The 23095-nt window shown below is 38.3% G+C and overlaps 1 protein-coding gene across 1 annotated transcript; it reads right to left on the reverse strand.

Moving 5' to 3' along the window:
- Positions 1-7937: 7937 nt before the first annotated feature.
- Positions 7938-22391, reverse strand: LOC141420480 (testis-specific protein TSX-like). Its single transcript, XM_074064636.1, has 6 exons — positions 22170-22391; positions 20798-20837; positions 19697-19778; positions 13688-13791; positions 12781-12839; positions 7938-8395 (listed from the first exon to the last, which is right to left on the reverse strand). Exons 1-6 carry the CDS (start codon positions 22261-22263, stop codon positions 8361-8363), a joined length of 414 nt encoding a protein of 137 aa, XP_073920737.1. The 5' UTR covers positions 22264-22391; the 3' UTR covers positions 7938-8360.
- Between the last annotated feature and the right edge of the window lie 704 nt (positions 22392-23095).

The raw sequence follows: 23095 nt of genomic DNA on the forward strand, positions 1-23095 counted from the left end.
CCAAGGCATACTGAGGCCAGGCCTCAGTACAAAGCTTCCAACATCTACCAGCCAGAAGACTGGAAGATGCAGGTACCATCTAGAAAGAACAAAACGTTAGGATCCTGTCTTTTAGCTACCAGCAGGCAGCCTCTTTAATAAAGGCTACCTTTTTAACAAAGAAATAAAACATTTGTAAAGTTGGAGAAGGGCATTCAGAGGGCATTTTAGGCCAATAACAGTGCCATACGGGACAATTAGTGTTAATATTTGGAGGGGAAAATTTATGCTGAGGCCAAAGGTATAGAAGATTCTAAATGAGAAATTTAGAGACCACAGTAATGTCTATTTTGTTATTTCTGGAACTATAACCTTGAGCTAACAATTGGCTTACAAGGGCTGGGTCTGATGCCCTGAGGTGTGAGGTGGGGCTAGGAGCAGGACTTGTGCAAGGCGCCACTCCCTCCACACACACCTGGGACAAATGACCCTGACTGCCTAGGCCTGATCCTGCGGCCTGTCGCCCCTCCCCCCTTCCTGTGTACTCTGTGTGCGTTTATTCTACGGGAAGTGGCAGTGGGCCACAGCCATCACCACGTGTGGCTGGTGGCCCAGGATTTGCTGGATCCTCTCTATGGATTTTCTTAGCTATGGCAGGCGTTTTTGCTGTGTTCAGAAGCTAGCATCCTGTGCACAGGTGCGCCTGTTTGCTTTCCCTCCTCCCCTTGTGAGGGCAGAGTTAGAGCATAAGCATGGCAGCTGTAGGTTTTTGTAAGCACTTTTGTAAAGCGGCTGATTTAAAGTTACTTTAGACTGAGAGGCCTGACAAACTAGTTGGAATAACTTAAGTCATAAGGTACCATGCTACAGGTTTTTCATGGGAGGCAGGGTCCCAGTAAGCCCAGGAAAGGGAAGACAGACAGAGACAGAGGACACGTGGTGAGAGCATGGAGGTGGCAGAAAAGGTGAGCTGACATCTTAGGTAAGGGAGGGGAAGGCAGAGCCTGGAGGCATGACATATGCCTGAGGGATTAGCCATCACCTGTGTCTCCAGGTTGCTCCCATTCATTGGTACTGCCAGGCTTTCAGGAAACGAAACCTCCATTCTCTGGTCACTGAATAAAGCATGAGCTCTCTCAGAGCTGGAACCACCTCGAGGTCAGAATTGGAAAAGAGTGGCCTTGCTTAACTCCACGACAGGGAAAGTTTTTCAGGAAGATAGGAGGAGATAGGTATGGTCTGTTTACGTGGGGAAGGAGGAGGTTTGGAGAAGAATTGGCTGATTTACAAACTGGTTTACAGGCTGATAGAATCTGTGCAGGGGCACAGAAAGTACAGAGGGAGGGTTTGAAGTCAGAGAGCTGGATTTAGACAGAGGTATGAAAAGGCTTGGACACAATGGAATCTCTCCCCATCATCCCGATCGCTCACAGTAGTTATATGTCCCATAAAAGGTTGGGATTTAAAGACCCGAAAAGGGGCCAGTGACTTTGGTTGTCTAAAGGATAAGTGGGCCAGATTTGAGTGCAAAATCAGATCAAATTTTTGGTTTTATATCTGGGGTCAAACCCAAGGTGTCTAAATTATTGAGGAAGCATCTCAGTGGGGAGTCAGATGGCAGAGAAGATGTAGAGGCACCCATTATGAGGGACCCGGTCCCGGAATGGGAGAGGAGGATATTATGTACTGTGAAGTGTCCTTGCACAGCACAAATATCCAAAAAAAAAAACCCAAAGTGCACGTGACTCGGCCGTCACTGAGTTCAGTTGGTTTGCAGGCCAGAGGCCAGCAGCTTGGATTACCTAGGCCTAGGTTTTGTAGGGTCCCGGACCCTGTAAAATCCAAACCCTGTGGAGAAGGGGATCCCTCTACCGTCTGAGCCACCCAGAGATAGCCCAAAGCATGGGAAGTGTTCTAAAACCCAGAGACACCGAAGGGAGAGACCGTAAAGGGAGCCCAAGAAGGATAGGTGGACTCACCAAAGAATGTCCAGTGTTGGATGCAAGCGAGGGCAATCAGGAGGATGAGTCCTGGCCAGTCATGTCCTCAGGGTGGTCGTGAGGTGAGTCGGAATCGGGGTCCCACCAGGATTAGTGGGGAAACCCGTCCAAGTCACGGCACCAAATGTAAGGAAATATAGGCCCCAAAGTGACCACATGGAGAGGAGTGATCTGGCCAAGAGATTCTTTATTGCCGGGTGGGAGAGGGAGAGAGCAGAGAGAGCCAAGAGAGAGAGGGAGAGAGAGGCAGGGGCTTTTTTTTTTTTTGAGGCAGGGGCTTAAATACCCCTCAGTGGGACTCAGTATGATCTGATTAGGATCTTATGGTTCATGCTGATTGGAGGTTGGGGTAGAAGGAGGATTCAAGCTAGACTTGAGGCAGGACCGTGACCCTGGAAAACAGGAGCTTAAGGGTGCAGTAAGAACTGAAACCTATTGGTGCCATTATTGCCAACAAAGTCTATTCAATGCTACTCTCTGAGTGCTTGTCTGTTCTTCTCATGAGGTTTAATACTTCCTGTCCTTTCATGGTTATGTTTGTTTTCATCTTCTGTAGTGTAGGATTCCTTTCAGAATCTTCTGTAGTGGTGGCTTGGTGGTCATATATTGTTTTAGTTTCTGTTTATTGTGGAAGATTTTTATTCCTCCATCAATTTTGAATGATAATTTTGTGAGTATCTTAGGGCTGAATTGTTTTCTTTCAATGCTCAAAATACCTTGCTCCATGCCATTCTTGCTTTTAAAGTTTCAGTTGAGAAGTCTGCTGTTATTTTGATGGGTTTACCTTTATATGTTATTTGTTTTTTCTCTTACACCTTCAATATTCTTTCTCTGTTTTCTGTGCTAGCTGTTTTAATGACAATATGCCATGGAGAGGTTCTGTTTTGGTCAAGCCTGTTTGGTGTCCTGGAGGTTTCCTGTACCTGAATGGAAAACTCTTTCTCGAGATTTGGGAAATTTTCTGCTATTATTTTGTTGATTATATTACATATCCCTTTGGCTTGCACCTCTTCTCCTTCTTTGATGACCATGATTCACAGGTTTGGTCTTTTGATGGAGTCATTGAGTTCTTGCATATTCCTTTCACAGGTTTTGAGTCTTTTGTCTAAGAGTTCTTCTGCTTTTCTTTAATATCTATGTTGTCTTAAAGTCCTGAGATTTTGTCTTCCACTTATTCTAGTCTGCTGGAGTGGCTTTCCCGTTTTTTTAAAATTTGATTTAAAAACTTTTTATTTCCAGGGTTTCTTCTGAGATTTTCCATGTCTTTGTTAAATTCCTCTTTCATATCTTGTGTTGTCTTATTTCATATATCTCTTTTTTTTAATAGTCTCTTTTATTTCACTTTGGAGTTTCTTGAAGTCCTCTCTGAGTTCATTTAGTTGTTTCTATATCTTCTCAAGTTTTTTTGTTTGTGGTGCCTTGATATTTCTTGAGTGCATCTTGTACTTTCTGGTTAACCATGTCTTGTAGCTGCTCCATGAGTTTTTCAGTGATCTCGTCCATAATTTCCTCTCTGAGAGACTGTTTGTGGGCATCACTGAACTCATTGGTGATATTTATCATTGTTCTATTGGGGTCAGGAGCTGGGTATTCATTTTCTTCATTTCCCACTAAATCCTCTATTGAATTGTTGGTCTTTTGGGGGTAGGATTTCCTGGCCTCCTTCTTCTCCTCATGCTTCTATGATGTGTTGTACTCCTGTGTTGTTGAGTGACTAATTGGGAATTTTAATCACCTGTTATCTTCCCCTTGACTCAATTACTGTGCTATGACTGGCTTAGTCAGTACCTAGGTTGATGTGCTATTTCTGTTCTCTGGCTAGGTGGTATAAATTAGCAATAACAAATTCACTGATTCAATGCCAGACCAGTTATTTACAAAATATGTAGTGAGCCCCTTGGTGATATTGTTTCTAAGCTGTGGAGATTGGAGGGTAATGGTTATTTGGGTAGAGTTGGTATCTTGGTTGGCAGAAAAAGCAGTATTACCTGATCCTTGCTGCCATGAAAATCTGGAGTAATTGTTTTGAAATTGTGCAGGTCAAGGTCCCAGGGTCTGTCAGCTATCTGCCATCTTGATTTCTCCCTCATAAAGCACATCTTAACAAATGTAAGAAAATTTAAATAACCTCCTGTATTTTGTCAGACTACAATAGAATAAAAGTAGAAATCAAGGTAACAGAAACTGCAGAACATATTCAAACACATGGAGACTGAACAATACACTGTTGAATGACCAATGGGTCATCACAGAAATAAGGGGGAAAAGTAAAAAAAAAAATCCTGGAATCAAATAAAAAATGAAAATACAATTTACCAGAACCTTTGTGATACACCAAAGACAGTGCTAAGAGGATTTTATAGCTATGAGTACATACACTAAAAAAAAAAAGAGAGATCTTAAATAAAAACTTAATAATGAACCTCAAGCTCTTAGAAAAATAAGAGCAAACAAAACCTCATATTAGTATGTGGAAAGAAATAATAAAAATTATTGCAGAAATTATTGAAATAGAGACCAAAAAATACAATGAAAATAAGTTGGCTCTTTGAAAAGATAAACAAGATTAGTGCTAACTCTTAGTCAAAAAATCAAAAGGAGGGAAAAGACCCAAATTAATAAAATTAGAGATGAAAAAGGAGCTATCACCACAAATATAATGAAATTCAGGAAATTTAGGGAGTACTTTGAAAATTTAATACTCTAATAAGCTAGAAAATCTAGAAGAAATGGATAAATTTCTAGATACATATGTCTTACCAAAATCAAACAAAGATTATATATCACTTAAACCAATCTATAACAATGAGATAGAAGCAGTAATAGTCTCCCAACAAAAATAAAAAAGCCTAGGATCAGATGGATTCACTGCCAAATTCTACCAGGCCCTTAAAGAACTAACACCAATGCTCTTCAAACTATTCCATAAAATAGAAAGTGAAGAAATACTACCAAACTCATTTTATGAAGCCCAAACCAGACAAATACACAACAACAAAAAAAAGTAAATTACAGACCAATTTGCCTTATGGACATAAACACAAAAATTCTCAATGAAATACTTGCAAACTGAATTCAGCAACACAAAAAAAAGTTCATGCATCATTTTAAAGGCCAATTATTGGAACTGTCTCCACACACCCCATAAGTGGCTAAAAAGGAAGCAAAGTTACTGGATCAGATCCCAGAGGACATATGAAATTCTGATACATTGTTCATCATGGATTATTAATTTTGATTTTTAAAAACATTGCATTAAAATTCTTTTATCTTTTAAAAAGATCATTTCTCATGACCTGCACGAGCTCCTAGGAACCTAACTGGGAGCAATGAGAGATTGAGAAAGAACAAAAGACAAACATGCAAAAAGCTGGGATCAGGTGGATTGGGTGCTCTGGTGGAGACACACAACAGCCTCCACCACCTCCAGCGACAAACAAGGAAGTAGAGCAACAGTTCTCAGGGTGGTGTAACACTGTAGTTATCGGGAACAGGGGGAACCTGTGCTTGATACTCTTTGCACATAAACTTATATCTTACGAAAAGCACCTGTGCTGCATTTTGCTGTCACTCCCATCTGCAGCTGGGGGCTGTGCCAATCCCAGCCTGCACACACGGCTGTGCTTATATCAAGTTCTCATAGGCTTCTCATACTCCACTCTCCACAATCATACACTATGATTAAATTATTTTTGTTCAAAGGATGCAAGGATGGTTCAACATATGGAAATCAATAACACATAAACAGAATAAAGGACAAAAATTGCACAATCATCTCAATAGATGCAAAAAAAGCCTTTGACAAAACCGAATATCTCTTGATGATAAAAGCTCTGAAGAAACTAGAAATAGAAGAAACATATCTCAACACAATAAAGGCTATATATGACAAGCCTAAAGCTGACATCATACTAAATGGGGAAAAACAATTTCCTCTAAAGTCAGGAAGGAGACAAATGTTTTCCTACTTTCCTCATTCTTATTCTAGCTAGAGCAACAAGGCAAGAGAAAAAAATAAAGAGGATACAAATAGGAAAGGAACAAGTCAAATTATCCATATTTAAAAGACCCTAAAGACTCCACCAGAAAACTAGATCTGATTAAAAAAAACTTTTGACAAAGTCACAGGATACAAAATCAACACACAAAAATCAGTAGCTTTTCTATATAACAATAACAATCATACTGAAAAAGAGATTGGGAAAACAATTCTGTTTGTAGCAGCCTAAAAAATACTTGTGAATAAACTTAACTAAGGAGGTAAAAGACCTCTACAATGAAAACTATAAAACACTGAAGAAAGAAATTGAAGTCTCCCATATTCATAGATCAGTAGAATTAATATTGTGAAAATGACTATACTATGGAACACAATCTACAAAGTCAATGCAATTTCCATCAAAATCCCAATGTCAGGCTAGGGGCATGACTCGTAGTAGAGCACCTACCTGGCAAGTGTGATGCTCTGAGTTCAAACCCCAATACTACCAAAAAAAAAAAATCCCAATGTCATTCTTCACAGAAATAGAAAAATGTATCTTAAAATTCATATAGAACCATGAAAGAATTTGAATAGCACAAGAGATCCTGAGCAAAAAGAGCAATATTAGATATAATACCAGACATCAAACTATACTACTGAGCTTTAGTAACAAAAACAGTATAGTATAAAAACAAAACACATAGACCAATGGAATAAAATAGAAGACTCAGAAATAAACTCAGCTATAGCCATTATGATTCTTGACAAAGGAGCCAAAATCACACAATGGAGTAAAAAGCCTCTTCAACAAATGGTGCTGGTAAAAGTGGATAATCCACATGTAGAAGACTGAAACTAGATCCTCATATCTCACTTGTACAAAAATTAATTCAAAATGTATCAAAGATCTTAATGTAAGACCTAAAACTTTGAAACTACTACAGGAAAACCTAGAGAAAACACTTAAATATATAGGCATAGACAATTATTTTCCAAATAAGATCCAATTGGAGTCAGGTGCCTGAACCTCTTCTAGGCTGTTGTTGCACACTGGTTGCTGTATAATTCCGGGTCTGACCTTGAACTATGATCCTCCTGATCTCTAACTTCAGAGTGGCTAGGATTAAAGATATGAACCATCATGCCTGTCCTTTGTTATTACTATTATTTGAGATAGGATCTTGCTACATAATAGATTGGCCTGGAACTCGCTTTATAACTCAGTTTGATCTCAAATTCATGATTCTCCTGCCTTAGCCTCCTGAGTTGCTGGGATTACACACATGAGCCATGAGGCCTAGCTGTTAGCTTCTTTAATAACAGTGATTTCCCTCTGGCATGCTTCTTTATTCCCACATTATAGTTTATTTACACTTACTCCCATTCCATTCTTAGTCCTCAGTGATATTTTTGCTTCTAGCATTTTTGTTGGATTTGTGCCCCCAGTATCCTTGACCAAAGCAACTGAAGCCATAAAAAAATGATATTTTTCTTTTTCTTTCTTTCTTTTTTTGGTGGTACTGGAGTTTGAACTCAGGGCCTCACACTTGCTAGGCATGTGCTCTACCACTTGAGCTACTCTGCCAGAACTTGAAGCTATAAAAAGGCACCAGCTAGATATATCAGTGACTCACACCTGTAATCCTAGCTACATGGGAGGCTAAGATTGGGAAGACTGCAGTTTGAGGGCAGGCTGGGCAAACAGTTCATGAGACTCCATCACCAAAGTAACCAGAGCAACTTAGACTAGAGGTGTGGCTCAAGTGGTAGAGCACCTGCTTTGCAATTGTGAAGCCCTGAGTTCAAACTCCAGGCCCATCAAAAAAAAAAAAAAGAGAGAGATTTCAACTCATCTACCTAAGCAGGGTGAATAAAGTTTTTTTCAAAAGAAAAAACACTGAGGTAACTAGCGTGGCTACGAAGGGACTAACACTGGTGTTAGAAATTGTCACATGGAAACACAAAGTTTTCGGAACAGAATTTTATTTGACAATGGAAAACAAACTCCCCAAGTTGGCTTATTGTGACATGTAGATGGCTTGTGCTTTTTGGTGGTTATCTAGCTGAGCAGGATTTTTCAATCTTTAAAACACTCAAGATTAACAAAGGTTGTGCATTTCACATCAGTTCACAAGTTCAAGAGTCCTCCATTTACATTTAGTCATAGATTCCCTTTCAGGTAGATAGGTGGAGATAAAGCCATTGCCTTTAGGGTTATTTTTTTCTTTATTCTTTTTTTTTTGTGATGGTACTGGGGATTGAACTCAGGGGTTCACGCTTGCTATGCAAGCGCTACACCCCTTGAGCCACATCCCCAATCCAAATCATTACCTTTAAAAACAGATTTGTTTACCACAACTTCATTTATGAACCAAAGCAGATATTGACAGCATGTTTTCTTATTCTTGTTCAGTAGTCTTATCGACGGCAGAATCTGCAAAAGAAAGGCTTTTAGTTACTTTTTTCTTTTTTCTTTCTAGTAATGTGTCCCCCATCCCCACTTGCAGAAAAAGACATTAGAATCCTGCTGCACCACACATTAAAAGCTAAGCCCTATCAATATTTCAGCTGTATCTGATTCCTAGGTAAAAATGCACAAGGTGAAAAAGAGAACATTTCACCCCCAAATCCTTCTTAATCTGGCTCCAGATTATAGTTTGCCATTTATCTATTTTCTTCTCCACTTATGGATGTCTTTATTGGCTTGCTAGTAAACTACAGTTTATTTTATTTTATTTTTTTGGGGGGGGTTCAAATAATTTTTAAAATTGTTTATATGTTTATTCATATGTGTATACATTGCTTGGGCCATCTCTCCTCCCTGCCTCCCACCTCCTTCCCCCTCCCCCCTCACTTCCAGGCAGAACCTGTTCTGCCCTCTTCTCCAATTTTGTTGAGGAGAAAACATAAGAGATCATAAGAAAGACATGGCATTTTTGCTAGCTTGAGATAAAGATAGCTATACAGAGAGATTCCTGGCATTGCTTCCATGCACATGTGTATTACAACCCAAATTGGTTCATCTCTGCCAGACGTCTTCACTACTTCATGCTCACCTTCCCATAGTGGCCTCTGCCAGTTTAAGATTACATTATTCATTCCTTTACAGTGGGCACATCAATCACTTTCAAGTTTTAGGTTTTCTTCCCTTTCCCTATCCCTCCTGAACGCATGCTTCCCTTAGTATGTGACCCATGTCCAATAATATTACTGTATTTGTTTTAGGTCTATAATCTTCATATGATGGAGAACATGCAATTTTTGGCCTTCTGAACCTGGCTAACTTCACTTAAGATGATGTTCTCCAGCTCCATCCATTTACTTGCAAATGACAAAATTTAATTCTTCTCTGTGGCTAAGTAAAATTCCACTGTGTATAAATACCACATTTTTTTAATCCATTCGTCAGTAGTGGAGCATCTTGGCTGTTTTCAGAACTTGACTATTGTGAATAGTGCTGCAATAAACATGGGTGTGCAGGTGCCTTTGGAATAACCTAAGTTGCATTCCTTTGGGTATATCCCTAGGAGTAGTATTGCTGGATCATATGGCAGATCTATGTTTAGTTTTTTAAGAAGCCTCCATATTGTTTTTCAAAGTGATTGCACTAGCTTACATTCCCACCAGCAGTGTATAAGGGTTCCTTTTTCCCTGCATCCTCTCCAACATTTGTTGTTGGTGGTGTTTTTGATGATAGCTATCTAACAAGAGTGAAGTGGAATCTTAGTGTGGTTTTGATTTGCATTTCCTTTATAGCCAGGGATGGTGAGCATGTTTTCATGCTTTTTTTTTGGCCATTTGGATTTCTTCCTTTGAAAAAGTTCTGTATAGTTCAGTTGCCCACTTATTTATTGGTTCATTGATTTGGGGGGAGTTTAGTTTTTTGAATTCCCTGTATATTCTGGTTATCAGTCCTTTGTCTGATGTATAGCCAGTGAATATTTTCTCCCACTCTGTGGGTGGTCTTTTCAGTTCAGAGACCATTTCTTTTGCTGTGCAGAAGCCTTTTAATTTCATGTAGTCCCATTTGTCCATCCTTTCTCTTAGTTGCTGGGCTTCTGGAGTTCTACTGAGGAATTCTTTGCCTATACCTATTGCTTCCAGAGTATTCCCCGGTTTAGATGCTTTGAAAATATGTATGAACTACATGAGCAATAAGGGCTTCATTCTTTGTGCAAATTGTGACTTAAGCTTTAGAACAACTCATGATAGAAAAGTCACATTGGTGCAATTAACAAATTCCATTTCTACCTAACCCAAGGTTTAATTGATAATTATTTGGACAAAAATACTTATTTCTTTTTTTATTATTATTATCCATTTATTCACATGCGCATACATTGCTTGGGTCATTTCTCCCTCCGGCCCCCACTCCCACCCTCTCCCCCTCCCCCTAAAATACTTACTTCTCAGAAACATATAACATATTGGTACCTCAATCTGAACAATAATTATTGGAACTGCATCAAATTAAAAAACACAGTTCCAATTTAGACCTGGATCTAATAATGCTTTTAAAACCAACAAAGGGAGGCTGACCTTAGACACAGGTTTGGCCTTTCCCTTCACTTTCCTCCTGTTCCACCCTCTGTGAATGAATTAAAAATAGACAAGGTTGCTGAGCTCTGGTGGCTCATACCTATAATCCTAGCTACTTGGAAGGCTGAGATCTGGAGGATCACAGTTTGAGGCCAAGCCCAGGCAAAAAGTTAGTGAGACCATCCCCCATCTCAAAGGAAAAAGAGTGTTCATGGTGGCGCATGTCTGTCATTTCAGCAATGGTGGGAAGCATAAAATAGGAGGGTTGTGGTCTAGGTCAGCCTGGGCAAAAAGAAAGACCCTATCTCAAAAATAACCAGAGCAAAAAGGGCTACAGGCATGGATCAAGTGGTAGAGTGCCTGCCTAACAAATAGTAAGTTTGAACCCCAGTGTCACCATCACCAAAAAAATGGAAAAGGTCAAGAAGAAAACATCAAAGCTCAATCTGGCCTATATTTAGAGGGTATATTTTGGTTCGGTTTTTCTTTTTCTTAATTTTTTTTTATATTTTTACCCCCAAATTTTGACAACTATTTCCCATTTTATTTTATTATTCTTAAAACATTAACAAGCATGATAAAGTTTAAGCTGTTTTTCATCCACTGACACTCTATCACGACAAGATTTTGACTAGATTTTGACAGTAAGGTTTTATGATTTGTGTATGAAGTGTCCTCCAAAAGGCTCCTGTGTTGAAGCTTTGGTCTCCAATCATTGAGAGGTGATTGAATCATGAAGGCTCTGTCCTAATTAATTGACTAATCCATTGATGGATTCATAATTTGAAGGCATTATTATTGGAAGGTGGTGGAAATTAGGAAGTGGGACCTGGTTAGAGGAAGTAGGTCACTGGTGGTATGCCTTTGAAGAGTGTATCTTATCCTGGCTTCCTTCTCTCCCTCTCTGTCTCTTGGCTGCCATAATGTCAGAAGCCCTGCTTTATCATGCTCTCTCTACCATGATGTTACAAAAGCAATGGAGCCAGTCAACCATGGATTAAACCTTTGAAATTATGAGTCAAAATAAATCTTCTTCTTAAGTTGTTTTGTCAAGCATTTTACCACAGCAAAGAAAAATGACTAACACATAAGGAGAATATTTTTAAGTTATAACTTGAGAGGCTACTGCAAGAAAAATCATGTCTGTGTCTCACTTTCCTATGTGCTATTTGAGGATTGTTCTGAAAGAGATCTGTTCAGGCAGTGTATATGCATTAGCATGTAAAGGGAAAAGAAATGAAAATAGAAAAACTTGCAAAAGCATCTCACAACCATTGTGGCTCAAGTATGGGTTACTCCCCAAGGCTGATACTAACGAGAATGGGGTTTGGGAATTAGTTGACTATCATCCTTCCTGCCCAATAGTGGTCTCAGTCATATATATAAAATGAGACATTTGGTAGGATAATTATCTACTGTACAGAAGGTTCCAGCAATATAAGGAGCAAGTTCACCACAAAACCCAGCCATCTGTTCATCATAGTGGCCAGAAGTTAAGCAGTAAGAATTAAACTACAGATTATTATTTAGGAGCTAAGCTATGCTATTACCAGAAAACAGGCCAAAAGGAAAGTTTTAGAAGATCTCTTGAAAGACATGTGTTTTTTCATTTATCAGGCCCCAACTTAGGACTGAAGGATATTATATCCAATAGTTTCTATACATACTTGCAGAATGGATGCATAAATGATAAAGTGAATGAACAGTAACCTTCTTCCAATATTCTAGACTCTGAGCCAATTATTAAGCAAGTGTCTTTCTTTCAAGATCTTTTTTCACTTTCTAAGATTTAACAAAATGGCTTAACACAACAGATATTCCTGCTTGATTAAGTATCACTCCATTTACTGCTTTTGTACTGCACCGCCAAGTCAGACTACATGCCTTTTGGAACAGACCTATTTCATTTAGCATCATCTTTAACAATATTTGTGTGAATGAAAATCCTCCCTTATTCCCACTCTACCAAGCATGCCAATGAAGCAATCTATTTATTTAATTGCTCCCTTCTCAGTGTCTAATATATCACACTGCTTGAGTATAGTTGTTTTCAATTAAAGAGAGAACTGCAGTCTCTTATTAATGATAAAAAAGAATTTCTTCTTTCAAAAATTTCCAAAGAGCAAGCCCGCCATATCCCTGAAGCTTATTGTAATCTCAACACTCTTAATTTTGGGAGAGCACATCACAAATGGGTATATCATCTAGGAGTTGGGATGGTTAGGCTACAAGGATGCAACATATGACTTCAATAACATTACAAACAAGGTGGATACTTACATGATTCAGAGGTTTCAAAGCCTTCACCAGCTTGTGAGTTGAGATTGGTGAACATCTCCCTAGGACACAGAGATTGTGAATAAGCTGACATCAACAATTTAAAGAGTCATGGAAATTAGTATATTCATGTACATATTCATGATATGGCCTATTCATACTGGAAACAAGGAGACTAATTCAGGATTCTGACATTAACTTTGTAACAGGAAGTCTTTCAATTAAAAGAGGTGGGGGAAATGTGAAATTAAAATTTTTGACTTTAATGAGGAAGAGTATATATATATGATAGAAAAGACCAAGGAGTTGGGGATTCTAATAAAGTTTCACTAGAACTACTGCTTTTGTTGTTTCATTAAACTAAATAAATAATTAAACTACAGAAGCAAATTGTGAGTGCTATTAGAACATTTAGTTATGCAGAAAGTAGGCTGCTTCCTTTTAAAAGAAGAATAGTGATATATCAATCACTTGGAAAAGTAACAGTAGATTTTTGAACAAAACCTGAAGATTCTGACTTTTATAGAACACTGGTTACACTTAGGAGAAACCATTTTATTAAAAATAGGTTCATTGTCTCTCTCACCCTTTAAACTCCCAAATTTTCAACAAAAATGACAGTCATGTTCACAATATTAATAGCAAAATCCTAAATAATCTAATACCTAAATACGGGCTAAGATAAAAATAAAACAAAATAAATGAAAACAAAAATCTCACAAAGCAGCAACAGAATATCACAACTAGTATACAATGATGTCAATTAGTACTGCTGACTTAATTGCCTTCGTACATTCCTTTTCATCTGATACCAAGCACAGATAATGGATAGGCACCTCTTATTATCTTTCTGCACTGTCTTTCTCCTCCCTAGATGTCTCATAACTCAAGTAAGTTCAAGGCTACGTACATAAGCATAGATGGGTTTATGTTTATGTTGCCAATGATGACATTCACATTATCTTCAGTGTCACTATCACTGGAGCTGGTTTCATCTTCTTCCTCTAGGGATACCTGTGAAGTGATGAAGATGTAAGAGAAAGTTACAGTGGAGATAGAGCAGTAGATAGAATTTCTGGCAGTCAAAGGAGTATTTATGTCTTACTGTTAACATTATAGGCAATAGTCTTAAGTAAGGGAACATAACAAAGCTTAGTGATTAGCTGTTCCCCATAGCCTGACCATTATCTCTCTTCTATACCAAGATCATTATGAAAATACTTTGATAACCTTTGGAAACATGGACCTTGAGTACAGTGTTTTTGTGATGATAGCTTATATGCTTTAATAATAGCACCAGATAACTTGAGGAGATTCAAGAGTTGGTTCCAGAATATTTTAGTGGTCTAAGTTGTTGACTATAATCCTTAATTTACTTTTATTATTGCTGATATTTATTTTCTTTCTTTCAAAATCCCCAAAAATAGATTATATCAAACAAGGTCTCATCCAGCCTTGCTCTTTGGTGTTATGGCCCTGGCTTCAGGGTAGGCATTCAGAAGCTATTTAAGAAAACTATTACTTATGTAGTTGATCCTCAATATTCACAGATTATATACTTACAAATTCCCCTACTTATTAGCTGTAATCTCCAAATCAACATTTGCAGTATATTTTCAGTCATTTGCAGACATGCCCAGTGCGGTAGAAAATTTGGGTCATCTGATGTGCATGTTCCCAGCTGAGTCTGAACAAAGTGATCCTTTGCTTTCTTATTTCAGCTCTCATACTGTAAGCAAGTGTTCTTTGCATTGGCTACCTAATGTCCTAAAGAACATTACCTAAAGAACACATTTATGCACTGTTTGAAAAGGCCCCCAAGTATAGGCTAAAGCACAGTCTATCATATCTAAGCACATGTAGGCTGTGATGTGCCTTATGAAGAAAATGTGTGTTAGGTAAACTTTGCTCAGGCATGTTATGGTAATTTTGGCTATGAGTTCAATGTTAGGGAATCAACTATAGATTAAATTAGGTTGCTTTACACAGAAATATGCATAAAACAAAGCTATGGCTTGATTGGTTGACACAAATGTGATCAGCGGCTCACAGGAACCTCTTGTATTTTTCCTAGTAGTAATGGCTCAGTATTTGCTAATTCAGTGTTTGGAGTGACTTTATAGATTTTTAACAACCATGAATACTTAAAGTCAACAATATTTGCATAACACACAAGAATGAAATTTCTCAAACAAATATCAGTAAGTGTCATAAGAGTTGTACCCAAAAATCTGAGAATGGCTTATTAAAATGATTGGCCTTGAGCACCTAAAATTGAAAGAGGTACTTACTAAGTCCCATCATGGGGTAAAAACAAAATCAAACCTCTGGTAATATTAGACTTAACTGCATTTTCTTTTTTTGATATGTTTACATACCTGACAGATCACTGATGTGAATTAGATTACATTTCAATCTCAACACAACATTTGCCATGGTCTTTCATAGTGTCTTTGTAGAGAAGTTAGACATATATGGGCTGGATGATAATACAATTAAATATGCCTATAGCTGCTTAGAATTCTCTACATAAAGTGACTACACTAAAGAATCATTACAAAGATGGATGTAAAAAGGGTTCTGTGATGTTTCATGGTACTGTACTAAACCTTTATTCTTCCAAACTTTGTCCTTTACACAATTTTAATCAGTAACTTTCACAAAGAAATAGTAAGCATGCTTAACAGAGTTTGTTGTGCTAAACTATGTAAGAACAAAGTGATAGGAGGTAACCTGCTCATATCCCTCCACAACAACTATAATTTGGCAGCTACTCATTCACAGACAAAAGTGCCCTTATGGGAGCTTTGGGATCCAAGTAAGAAGTTGTAAAAGCTGGGAGTACAAGACCAAGGAAGGCTTTTAAGAAGGCAGGACTATGCCAGTGGCAGGCTTGCTGACCAAATTCTTGGATACAGACCTAGAAACAGCCCTGTCTCCTGTGAAATCAGCTACAGTCCTGTTTGGCCTTAGTCCTGCTACAATATCTGGCAAGGGACCCAGGAAGTCATGTTCACTCATGCCTTGGATAACAGGCCTGCTGAACTTGATCCTGGATGTGGACCCTGAAGGAAGGGTTCTATGGACTGGCAGTTGTAGTCTGGCAACTGTCCTGATTGTACAGAGACTATATCGGAGATATGCCCATTGCTGTCCCTGGAGGCAGGTCTGCTGGACTCAGTCCCACAGCATACTGAAATGGCTCTTTACCTCAGTTCCAGCCCCTCTCAAACATGATTTGGGAGTGTCGTGCTTGTCCAGGGACCCACAAATGGACATATCTGCCTGTGCTCCAGAGACAGGCATGTCATCCAAGATTGTGGATCATGAAGTGACACTGTAACTCAGACTTATCCCCTCCCAGCCCATGGTCCAAGAGCAGTCTTGCCCACTTAAAGATGTGTTAGGCAACATGCCCACCTTAGTACATGCAGGTAGGCCTGCTGACTTTGGTATGACTATGGATCCTGAAGCATCTCTAAGACACAGATCTAGGACTTCTCATCTGCAGTGAGGAGTAGTCCTGCCCACCCAGGAACCCAGAAAAGGCATGCCTGCCCATGGCCCCAGAATCAGGCCTGTTGACCTCATTTTCAGCTGTAGTCCATGAAGCAGCCCTGTGATTTGGTTCCTGTGATTTGACCCAAAGTTAACAGAAAGATGAAATAATAGCTATCAGAGAAGAAATAAAGGAAGCAGAGGCTAGAAAAACAATAGAAAAGATAAATGGAATTAAGAGCTGCTTTTTTAAAAAGATAAAATTGACAAACTTTTAACTAGATTAAGAAAAAGGGAGAGAGACTGAGGGTGTGACTCAAGTGATAGAGCACTTGCCTAGTTAGCAGGAGGACATGAGTTCAAACTCCAGTACTGCCAAACTCACACACAAAAAAATCCCACATCGGGTAAGAAAAAGGGAGAGAGGAGTAAAAAAAATTAAACTATAAATGAAAGAGAAGACATTATGACAGATACCTCACAAAATAAAGGATCATAAGACACTACTATGAACAAATTGAAGACTCTGGAAAAAAACTGACAAATTCTTAGAAATACATAACCTAGTATGACTGAATCACGATGACAAAGAAAATTGACAGACCATAAACAAGAAAGGAGATCAAAGCAGCAATCAAAATCTGCCCAATAGGTCAGGTGCCTATTGGCTTATGCCTGTAATCTTAGCTACGCAGGAGGCAAAGATGAGGATCGTGGTTTGAAGCCATCCCGGGCAAATAGTTCATGAGACCCTCTCAGGAAAATACCCAACACAAAAAAGGACTGGTGAAGTGGCTCAAGTAGTAGAGTGCCTGCCTAGCAAGTATGAGGCTCTGAGTTCAAGCCTCAGTACCATCCCCCCCCCCAAAAATACTCCCAACAAGGAAAAGCTCAGGACCAGATGGGTTTCACAGGTTAATTCTAGCAAGTATTTAAAGAAGAATTCCAACCCTCAAGCCCTTCCAAAAACTGAAGAGGACAGAATACTTTCAAATTCATTTTATGATGCCAGAATTTTCGTCATACCAGACAGATTAGGACACTAAAAAAAAAAGAAAATAAAATTATAGGCCAAAATCCCTAATGAACAGTAGATGCAAAACTCCTCAACAAAATACTAGACACTAAATTCAACAGCATATTAAAGAACCATACACCCTGATCAAGTAGTATTTATCTCTGCAATTTGAGGATAGTTCAACATACACAAATTAATAAGTGTGGTATACCACCTGGACAGAATGAAAGACAAAAATCATATGATCATGTCAATAGATACAAAAAAAGTATTAAGAGCAAACATCTTTTCATGATAAAAACTCTTAATAAATTAGGTAAAGCATAAGTGTCCCTCAACATAATACAAAACAAAACATATATGACAAGCCCAGTGCTAATATCATACTGAACAGTGAAAAGTTGAAAACAATCTAATAGCACCACTTTTATTGAGCATAGTACTAGAAAACACAGGCAGAGAAACTAGCCAAAAAAAAAGAAACAAAAAGCACCAAATTTGGAAAAGAAAAAAAGTTAAACTGCTTGCTGATGACATGATCTTTTTTTTAAATAGATAAATTTAACAAGTAGGTGAAAGATATGTACACTGAAAAATGTAAAATATTGATGGAAATATTGTTCATGGACTAGAAGAATTAATGTTGTTAATGTGTCAATAACTATCCAAAGAAATCTATAGATTCAGTGCTATTCCTATAAAAATTCTGATGTCATTTTTTATAGACTAGAAAAAAAGTCTAACATTTGTATGGAACTGCAAAAGAGTGAATAACCGAAGCAATGTTGAGAAAGAAGAAAACTAAAATATCACACATCTTGATTTCAAACTAAATTACAAATCTCTATAATTGGAATAATATAGCATCTAAACATCCCATTGTACTCCACAAATTTGTATAATTATCATGTATTAATTAAAAATAAAATTAAGTTGGGTACCAGTGGCTCATGCTTATAATCCTAGCTACTCAGGAGGATCGTGGTTCAAAGCCAGCCCTGAGTAAATAGTTTGCGAGACCCTATCTTGAAAAAAACCTATCAGAAAAAAAGTGCTGGTGGAGTGGCTCAAGCAGTAAGAGCATCTAACTAGGAAGCATGAGGCCCTGAGTTCAAACACCACTACCACAAAAAAAAATTAAATTAAAAAAAAATAGACACATAAATCAATGGAAGAGAATAGCAAATCCAGTAATAAATCTATGCATAAGACCCTGGGTTCAGTTCCCAGCATTGTAAGAAAACAAAAAACAAAAAACTTCTTGTCTGAGACATAGTGAGAGAATATGTAGAATTTGATTAGAATTTTTAAAATCTTGCCAGTTTTGAATGGGCCTAACTTTACAATATGAAATTTAATAGAAATACATATGTTTAGCATAAAAGCAGTTATACATATAAAATGGTTAGAAATTCTATCTAGCATGTATCCTAAGAATTTTACTTGGCAGTGAACAACACAAATAGACTAAAGTATTACTGGAAAAGCTGCAGATTAATTCTTAGCTGAATTTATAGAAATGTGGTATGCAACATGAAGCAGGTAATAGTCCTACCTTACTGTGTTCATTCATTTTAGAAAGCCACATTTTACAAGATGTCCAAACAAACTGTAATGTGTTCAGAGAACTGGGATGGTGAGGTGACTCTAAGTTAAGTCACATGAGGAAAGATCGAAGTAGCTGACCTATCCTGGTGAAGAGTTAGAGCTGAAGTGACAATGGGAGGAAGGAATACTGTCTTCAAAATAGTGAAGTGGAAGTAACATTAGATTTGTGATGTATGGGTCAGAGGAGATCAATTAGAATAAGTAGTTAAAAACTACAATGAGACAGCTCTCTACTTAGTATAAGTAGATATTTCCAACAGTACAGCTATTCAAAGATCTAACAGGTTCTCTTGGGCGGTAAATAATTCCCCACCAATAGAAATATTTAACAACATGCTAGAATTATTATAAGAAATTCAAGCACAGTTTGACTTGTAGGTTAGATGATCTTTCCTGTGACTGAGCTCTGTTCATAAACCCGTGAACATATTTAGGACCCAATTTTCAAAAGGGTAAATTACATGGGCAAATTTGCCTCTTTTTTTTTCTTGCTTCTCAAAATATCTCCATCAACATGCAGGGAAAGAACAAGAAAAAAGAAAATGCTATGAATAATTATCTGTCTATGTATCTATCTATTTCTATTTTAAAGCTCTTAGCAGAAGGATTCATGAACAAAAAGATTGTGACAACTAATTAAATACACATTCTCAGTGTAGTTCAGTTTTCAGTGAACATCATTATCTTAACATCACATATACTCTAGTGTCTTTGGAATTCTTCCCCTTTGCTATTTTCTAAGCTCCTTAGGTTCCCACATCATCATTATTTTTCTGTTCTTTTCTCCTCACTTACGCTTTGGCAAGAGTTTCTATCATCAGCATTAACGGCATCCTCTTGAAGAACATCTTGCAGGTGAAGAAATGATTTGGTTTGGCTAGGAAAAAAAATAACATAATAAATACTCTGAAAAGCTGTTTGCTCCAACACTAGATTGTATGCAATTCAAAACACAAACCTACATAATGAAACCCATTTAAAAATTTTGTAAGAAAGTAGCTAGATGCCAGTGGCTCACACCAGTAATTCTAGTTACTTGGGAGGTTGAGATTAGGAGGATAGAGGTTCCAGGCCAGTCCAGGAAAACAGTTTATGATACCCCAATCTCCAAAATAACCAGAGCAAAATGGACTGCAGGTGTGACTTAAGTGATAGAGCGCAGTCTTGAGTTCAAACCCCAGTCTCACCAAAAGAAAAGAAAGTATGAAAGTTTAAAAAGGGGAAGGTTGGAGAGGGTAGTGAATATGATCAAAGTACATTATATGGATGTATGGAAATATCATAACGAGATACCTCAATTGTACAATTAATGTATGCCAATAAAAAATAGAAATACCCTCCCTCAAACAGAGACCTAAGTAGTAATTGAGACCTAAGTAGTAACCTATTTTTTAAGTGTAATCCAGGGGCTAAAATCAAATGGATTAATTTCTGAGAATACATTGAACAGAATATTAAGGCCAAAAGGGATATTACAAGTCACCTAGACCAACATTTTTATTTTAGCAAGGCTGAACCACTTAGTCTTGGGAGGAGCCCAGCTGAAATCGGAGTACAAAACACCATGTTCCACAGCAAGAGCTGCAGAACAACACAAGAAATTAAGATCCCAAAGAACCTTTACAGAGGCTTGTTTTAGTGGCACTCTTTTTTGAGATAAGCAAGTTACCAGTTTCAGTCAGTAGAAAGACCAAAGTTTCCGTTCTCTTGGAAACAAAAGTGTGATAAATTCCTAGCACCTGCTCTAGAATGCCTCATGGAAGAGTACAGTAATGTATTGTTCATCAAAGTATGAGCAAGATTGTCTGTAATGTAGTTCTTGTTCATTTTGCTAGAAATCATCTGTCACCACAAAGATGGCAACTGGTAATGTGAATAAAAGGTTTTGTAACTTACTCCAATAATCGGCTAGCCTCCTGCTTACCGGTGTTGTCATCTGCAAATATAAAAAAATAAAGTTAATGTAAAACCTCATATTAAAAGCAGTGGGGAAGGGTTGGAGGAGTGGCTTGGTGGTAAGAGCACCTGCCTAGCAAGTGTGAAGCCCTGAGTTCAAACCCCACGGTCACAAAAAAAAAAAAAAAGGGAAGGACCAACTCCTTCTTGTGAACTCTATAGTGACAGAAAAACCCTAATACACAGAACCTTGTTCTATATCAGTTCCTGTTACCCTTCTTTCAAAAACAAATAGGTTCAGTGATATTATTGAACCTAAATATAACCAAGATTTCGTTAGCAACCTGTAAAAGATTAGAAGAGAGACAATAGCATTCACAAACTTTGGAATTTGGATCTGTAGTACTATTGGCCCCTTTAAACTAACAAGGACAAAGAAGGAAGGGGAGAATTAAATATTATTAAACATTCTTTATACTCCAATAAATGTTGTGACATGCTATAATATTCTAGGATTCTGGAATTTTTTTTCTCTCAAAGCATTTTAAAAGTAATGTTTTTTTTAAACAGAGGAAGATCTGGGGATGTAGCTCAGAGATGGAGTACTTGCCTAGCATGCACCGGGAGGGCCTTTTGAGTGCCACAAAACAAACAAACAAGCAAAAAATGAAAACCAAAAACTGAAACAAGGATAAAAATTTAGAAATCCAAAAGCAAAAAAACTGTAAACAGTTAATATAATAGAAGTCAAAGTACTTCAAAGACATCCTCCACATTTATCATTTCATGCTTTAGGAGCAAAGAAACTAGAGTGTACATTGATCTTGGTTTTGTGAAAGGTTGAGACTATTACGTGGGAATATTAAGCTATTTTCCAAAAGTGGAAAAAATATTACAAAATATAAGTTAAAATGTCTCAGCTTGTACAACTTTTTTGTCAGATAGGTCCTTCAATTTGCTCAGTAAACAATACCAGATGACCTACATAGGAAGAGAAAAATAGAAACTGAGCACTGTCAGTTTGTACTGGAGAAGTATAATCTCCTGTAACAATTCTTCTTTTCAATGGTATCCATCTGCAGTCCTGCAGTGGTTACTATAGAATGCACTTTTTTTTCATTCTGTCTGCCTTTTGTTAAAGAGAATCCCTGATTCAGTTCAACAATTTTGGAGGAAACTAGGGAGCCTCGCATGACAGAAAGGGAAATGAGTTACAAGTCAGGGGAGAGGTGGCAAGGCAAGCAAGAAGCCTGGAGGTGGTTTCCCCTTTTTTCCTCAGGAGTTTGAAAGAGACAGTGTGAGCACCACTAAACCCATGACTAAGGGAGGTCATTTTCCTTCTTACAGAGGTGATAAGAAATTAGGTCCTTACCTTCATTAAGGCAGTGTTCTTTGTCTTCCAACTGCAGATGGCTCTTTCCACTGCACTCTGGTTTAGACGACTCTGATTCCTGCTGTTTGGACATAGCTCCAGAATTAGACGTCTGGATTTGGGGTCAGAATAGGGGGAGACTTGTTAGAAGAACTGACTACTAAAAGGTAACTGCTGTAGCAGTCTCAATAAGTAGCCTGGATGGAGGGAAGTAGATAAGCACCAAATGAGGGTCATCAGAGTCTAAGTTTGGACAGGGGTGAGTGGGAACCAGGGCGGGATCAACTTGAGTGAGACGAATGAAGAATGGCAGTTCAGCGGACTAGCCCCTAGCTGGCAGAACACAAACGAAAACTTAGACTAGAGCCTTGAGCTTTCATCTCAGGCCTTTTTCTATCTTCTAAAAGCAAAAAGGTCGTGTGTGACTAGGGACAGAGGACGGGAGCAGGCGGGGGCAAGAGAGGGGAAGAGGAAGGGTCAGGGTGAAGGAGAACAGAGAACATACTACACCTCTGTAGCATCCTAAAGGCCCATCTGATGACGAAGGGCCTAGAAAACACTGGCACCTCTTCTCCCTCGGCTAGGATGAAAACGCCAAGAAAATGTCAGGGACCTAGCTAATATTTGGCAGTCCTATACTCTTCCTTTCATTGGGCTGTGAGTGGTAGCAGCATCCCACCTCTGGATCAGGTACTCGGCCACTTTACCTTATAAAAGTGTCAAATTCTTCTCTCGGAGCTTGCCTCTCTCTTTCCCACCCCGCGACACTGACACTGACCGTTGGCAGTTACTGGATTTCCTAGCAGTACTTGCGCAGCACCAAAGGTTAAAAGCCCCTCCCCCCATGTGGAGACTGGTGTAGTGGCTCAAGCAGTAGAGCACCTGCCTAGCAAACGGGAGGCCCTGAGTTCAAACCCCAGGACCAC

This window comes from Castor canadensis, unplaced genomic scaffold (genome assembly GCF_047511655.1).
Source record: "Castor canadensis unplaced genomic scaffold, mCasCan1.hap1v2 HAP1_SCAFFOLD_238, whole genome shotgun sequence".
NCBI lineage: Eukaryota > Metazoa > Chordata > Mammalia > Rodentia > Castoridae > Castor > Castor canadensis.

What these genes read in the sequence shown, in the direction of transcription:
- LOC141420480 (XM_074064636.1), bottom strand. Translation starts at nt 22,263, where the DNA reads ATGTCCAAACAGCAGGAATCAGAGTCGTCTAAACCAGAGTGCAGTGGA. An exon ending in AGAACACTGCCTTAATGAAG is followed by an intron (nt 20,838 to 22,169) that starts GTAAGGACCTAA and finishes TTATATTTGCAG; the next exon opens with ATGACAACACCGGTAAGCAG. An exon ending in ATAAACCCATCTATGCTTAT is followed by an intron (nt 12,840 to 13,687) that starts GTACGTAGCCTT and finishes TCTGTGTCCTAG; the next exon opens with GGAGATGTTCACCAATCTCA.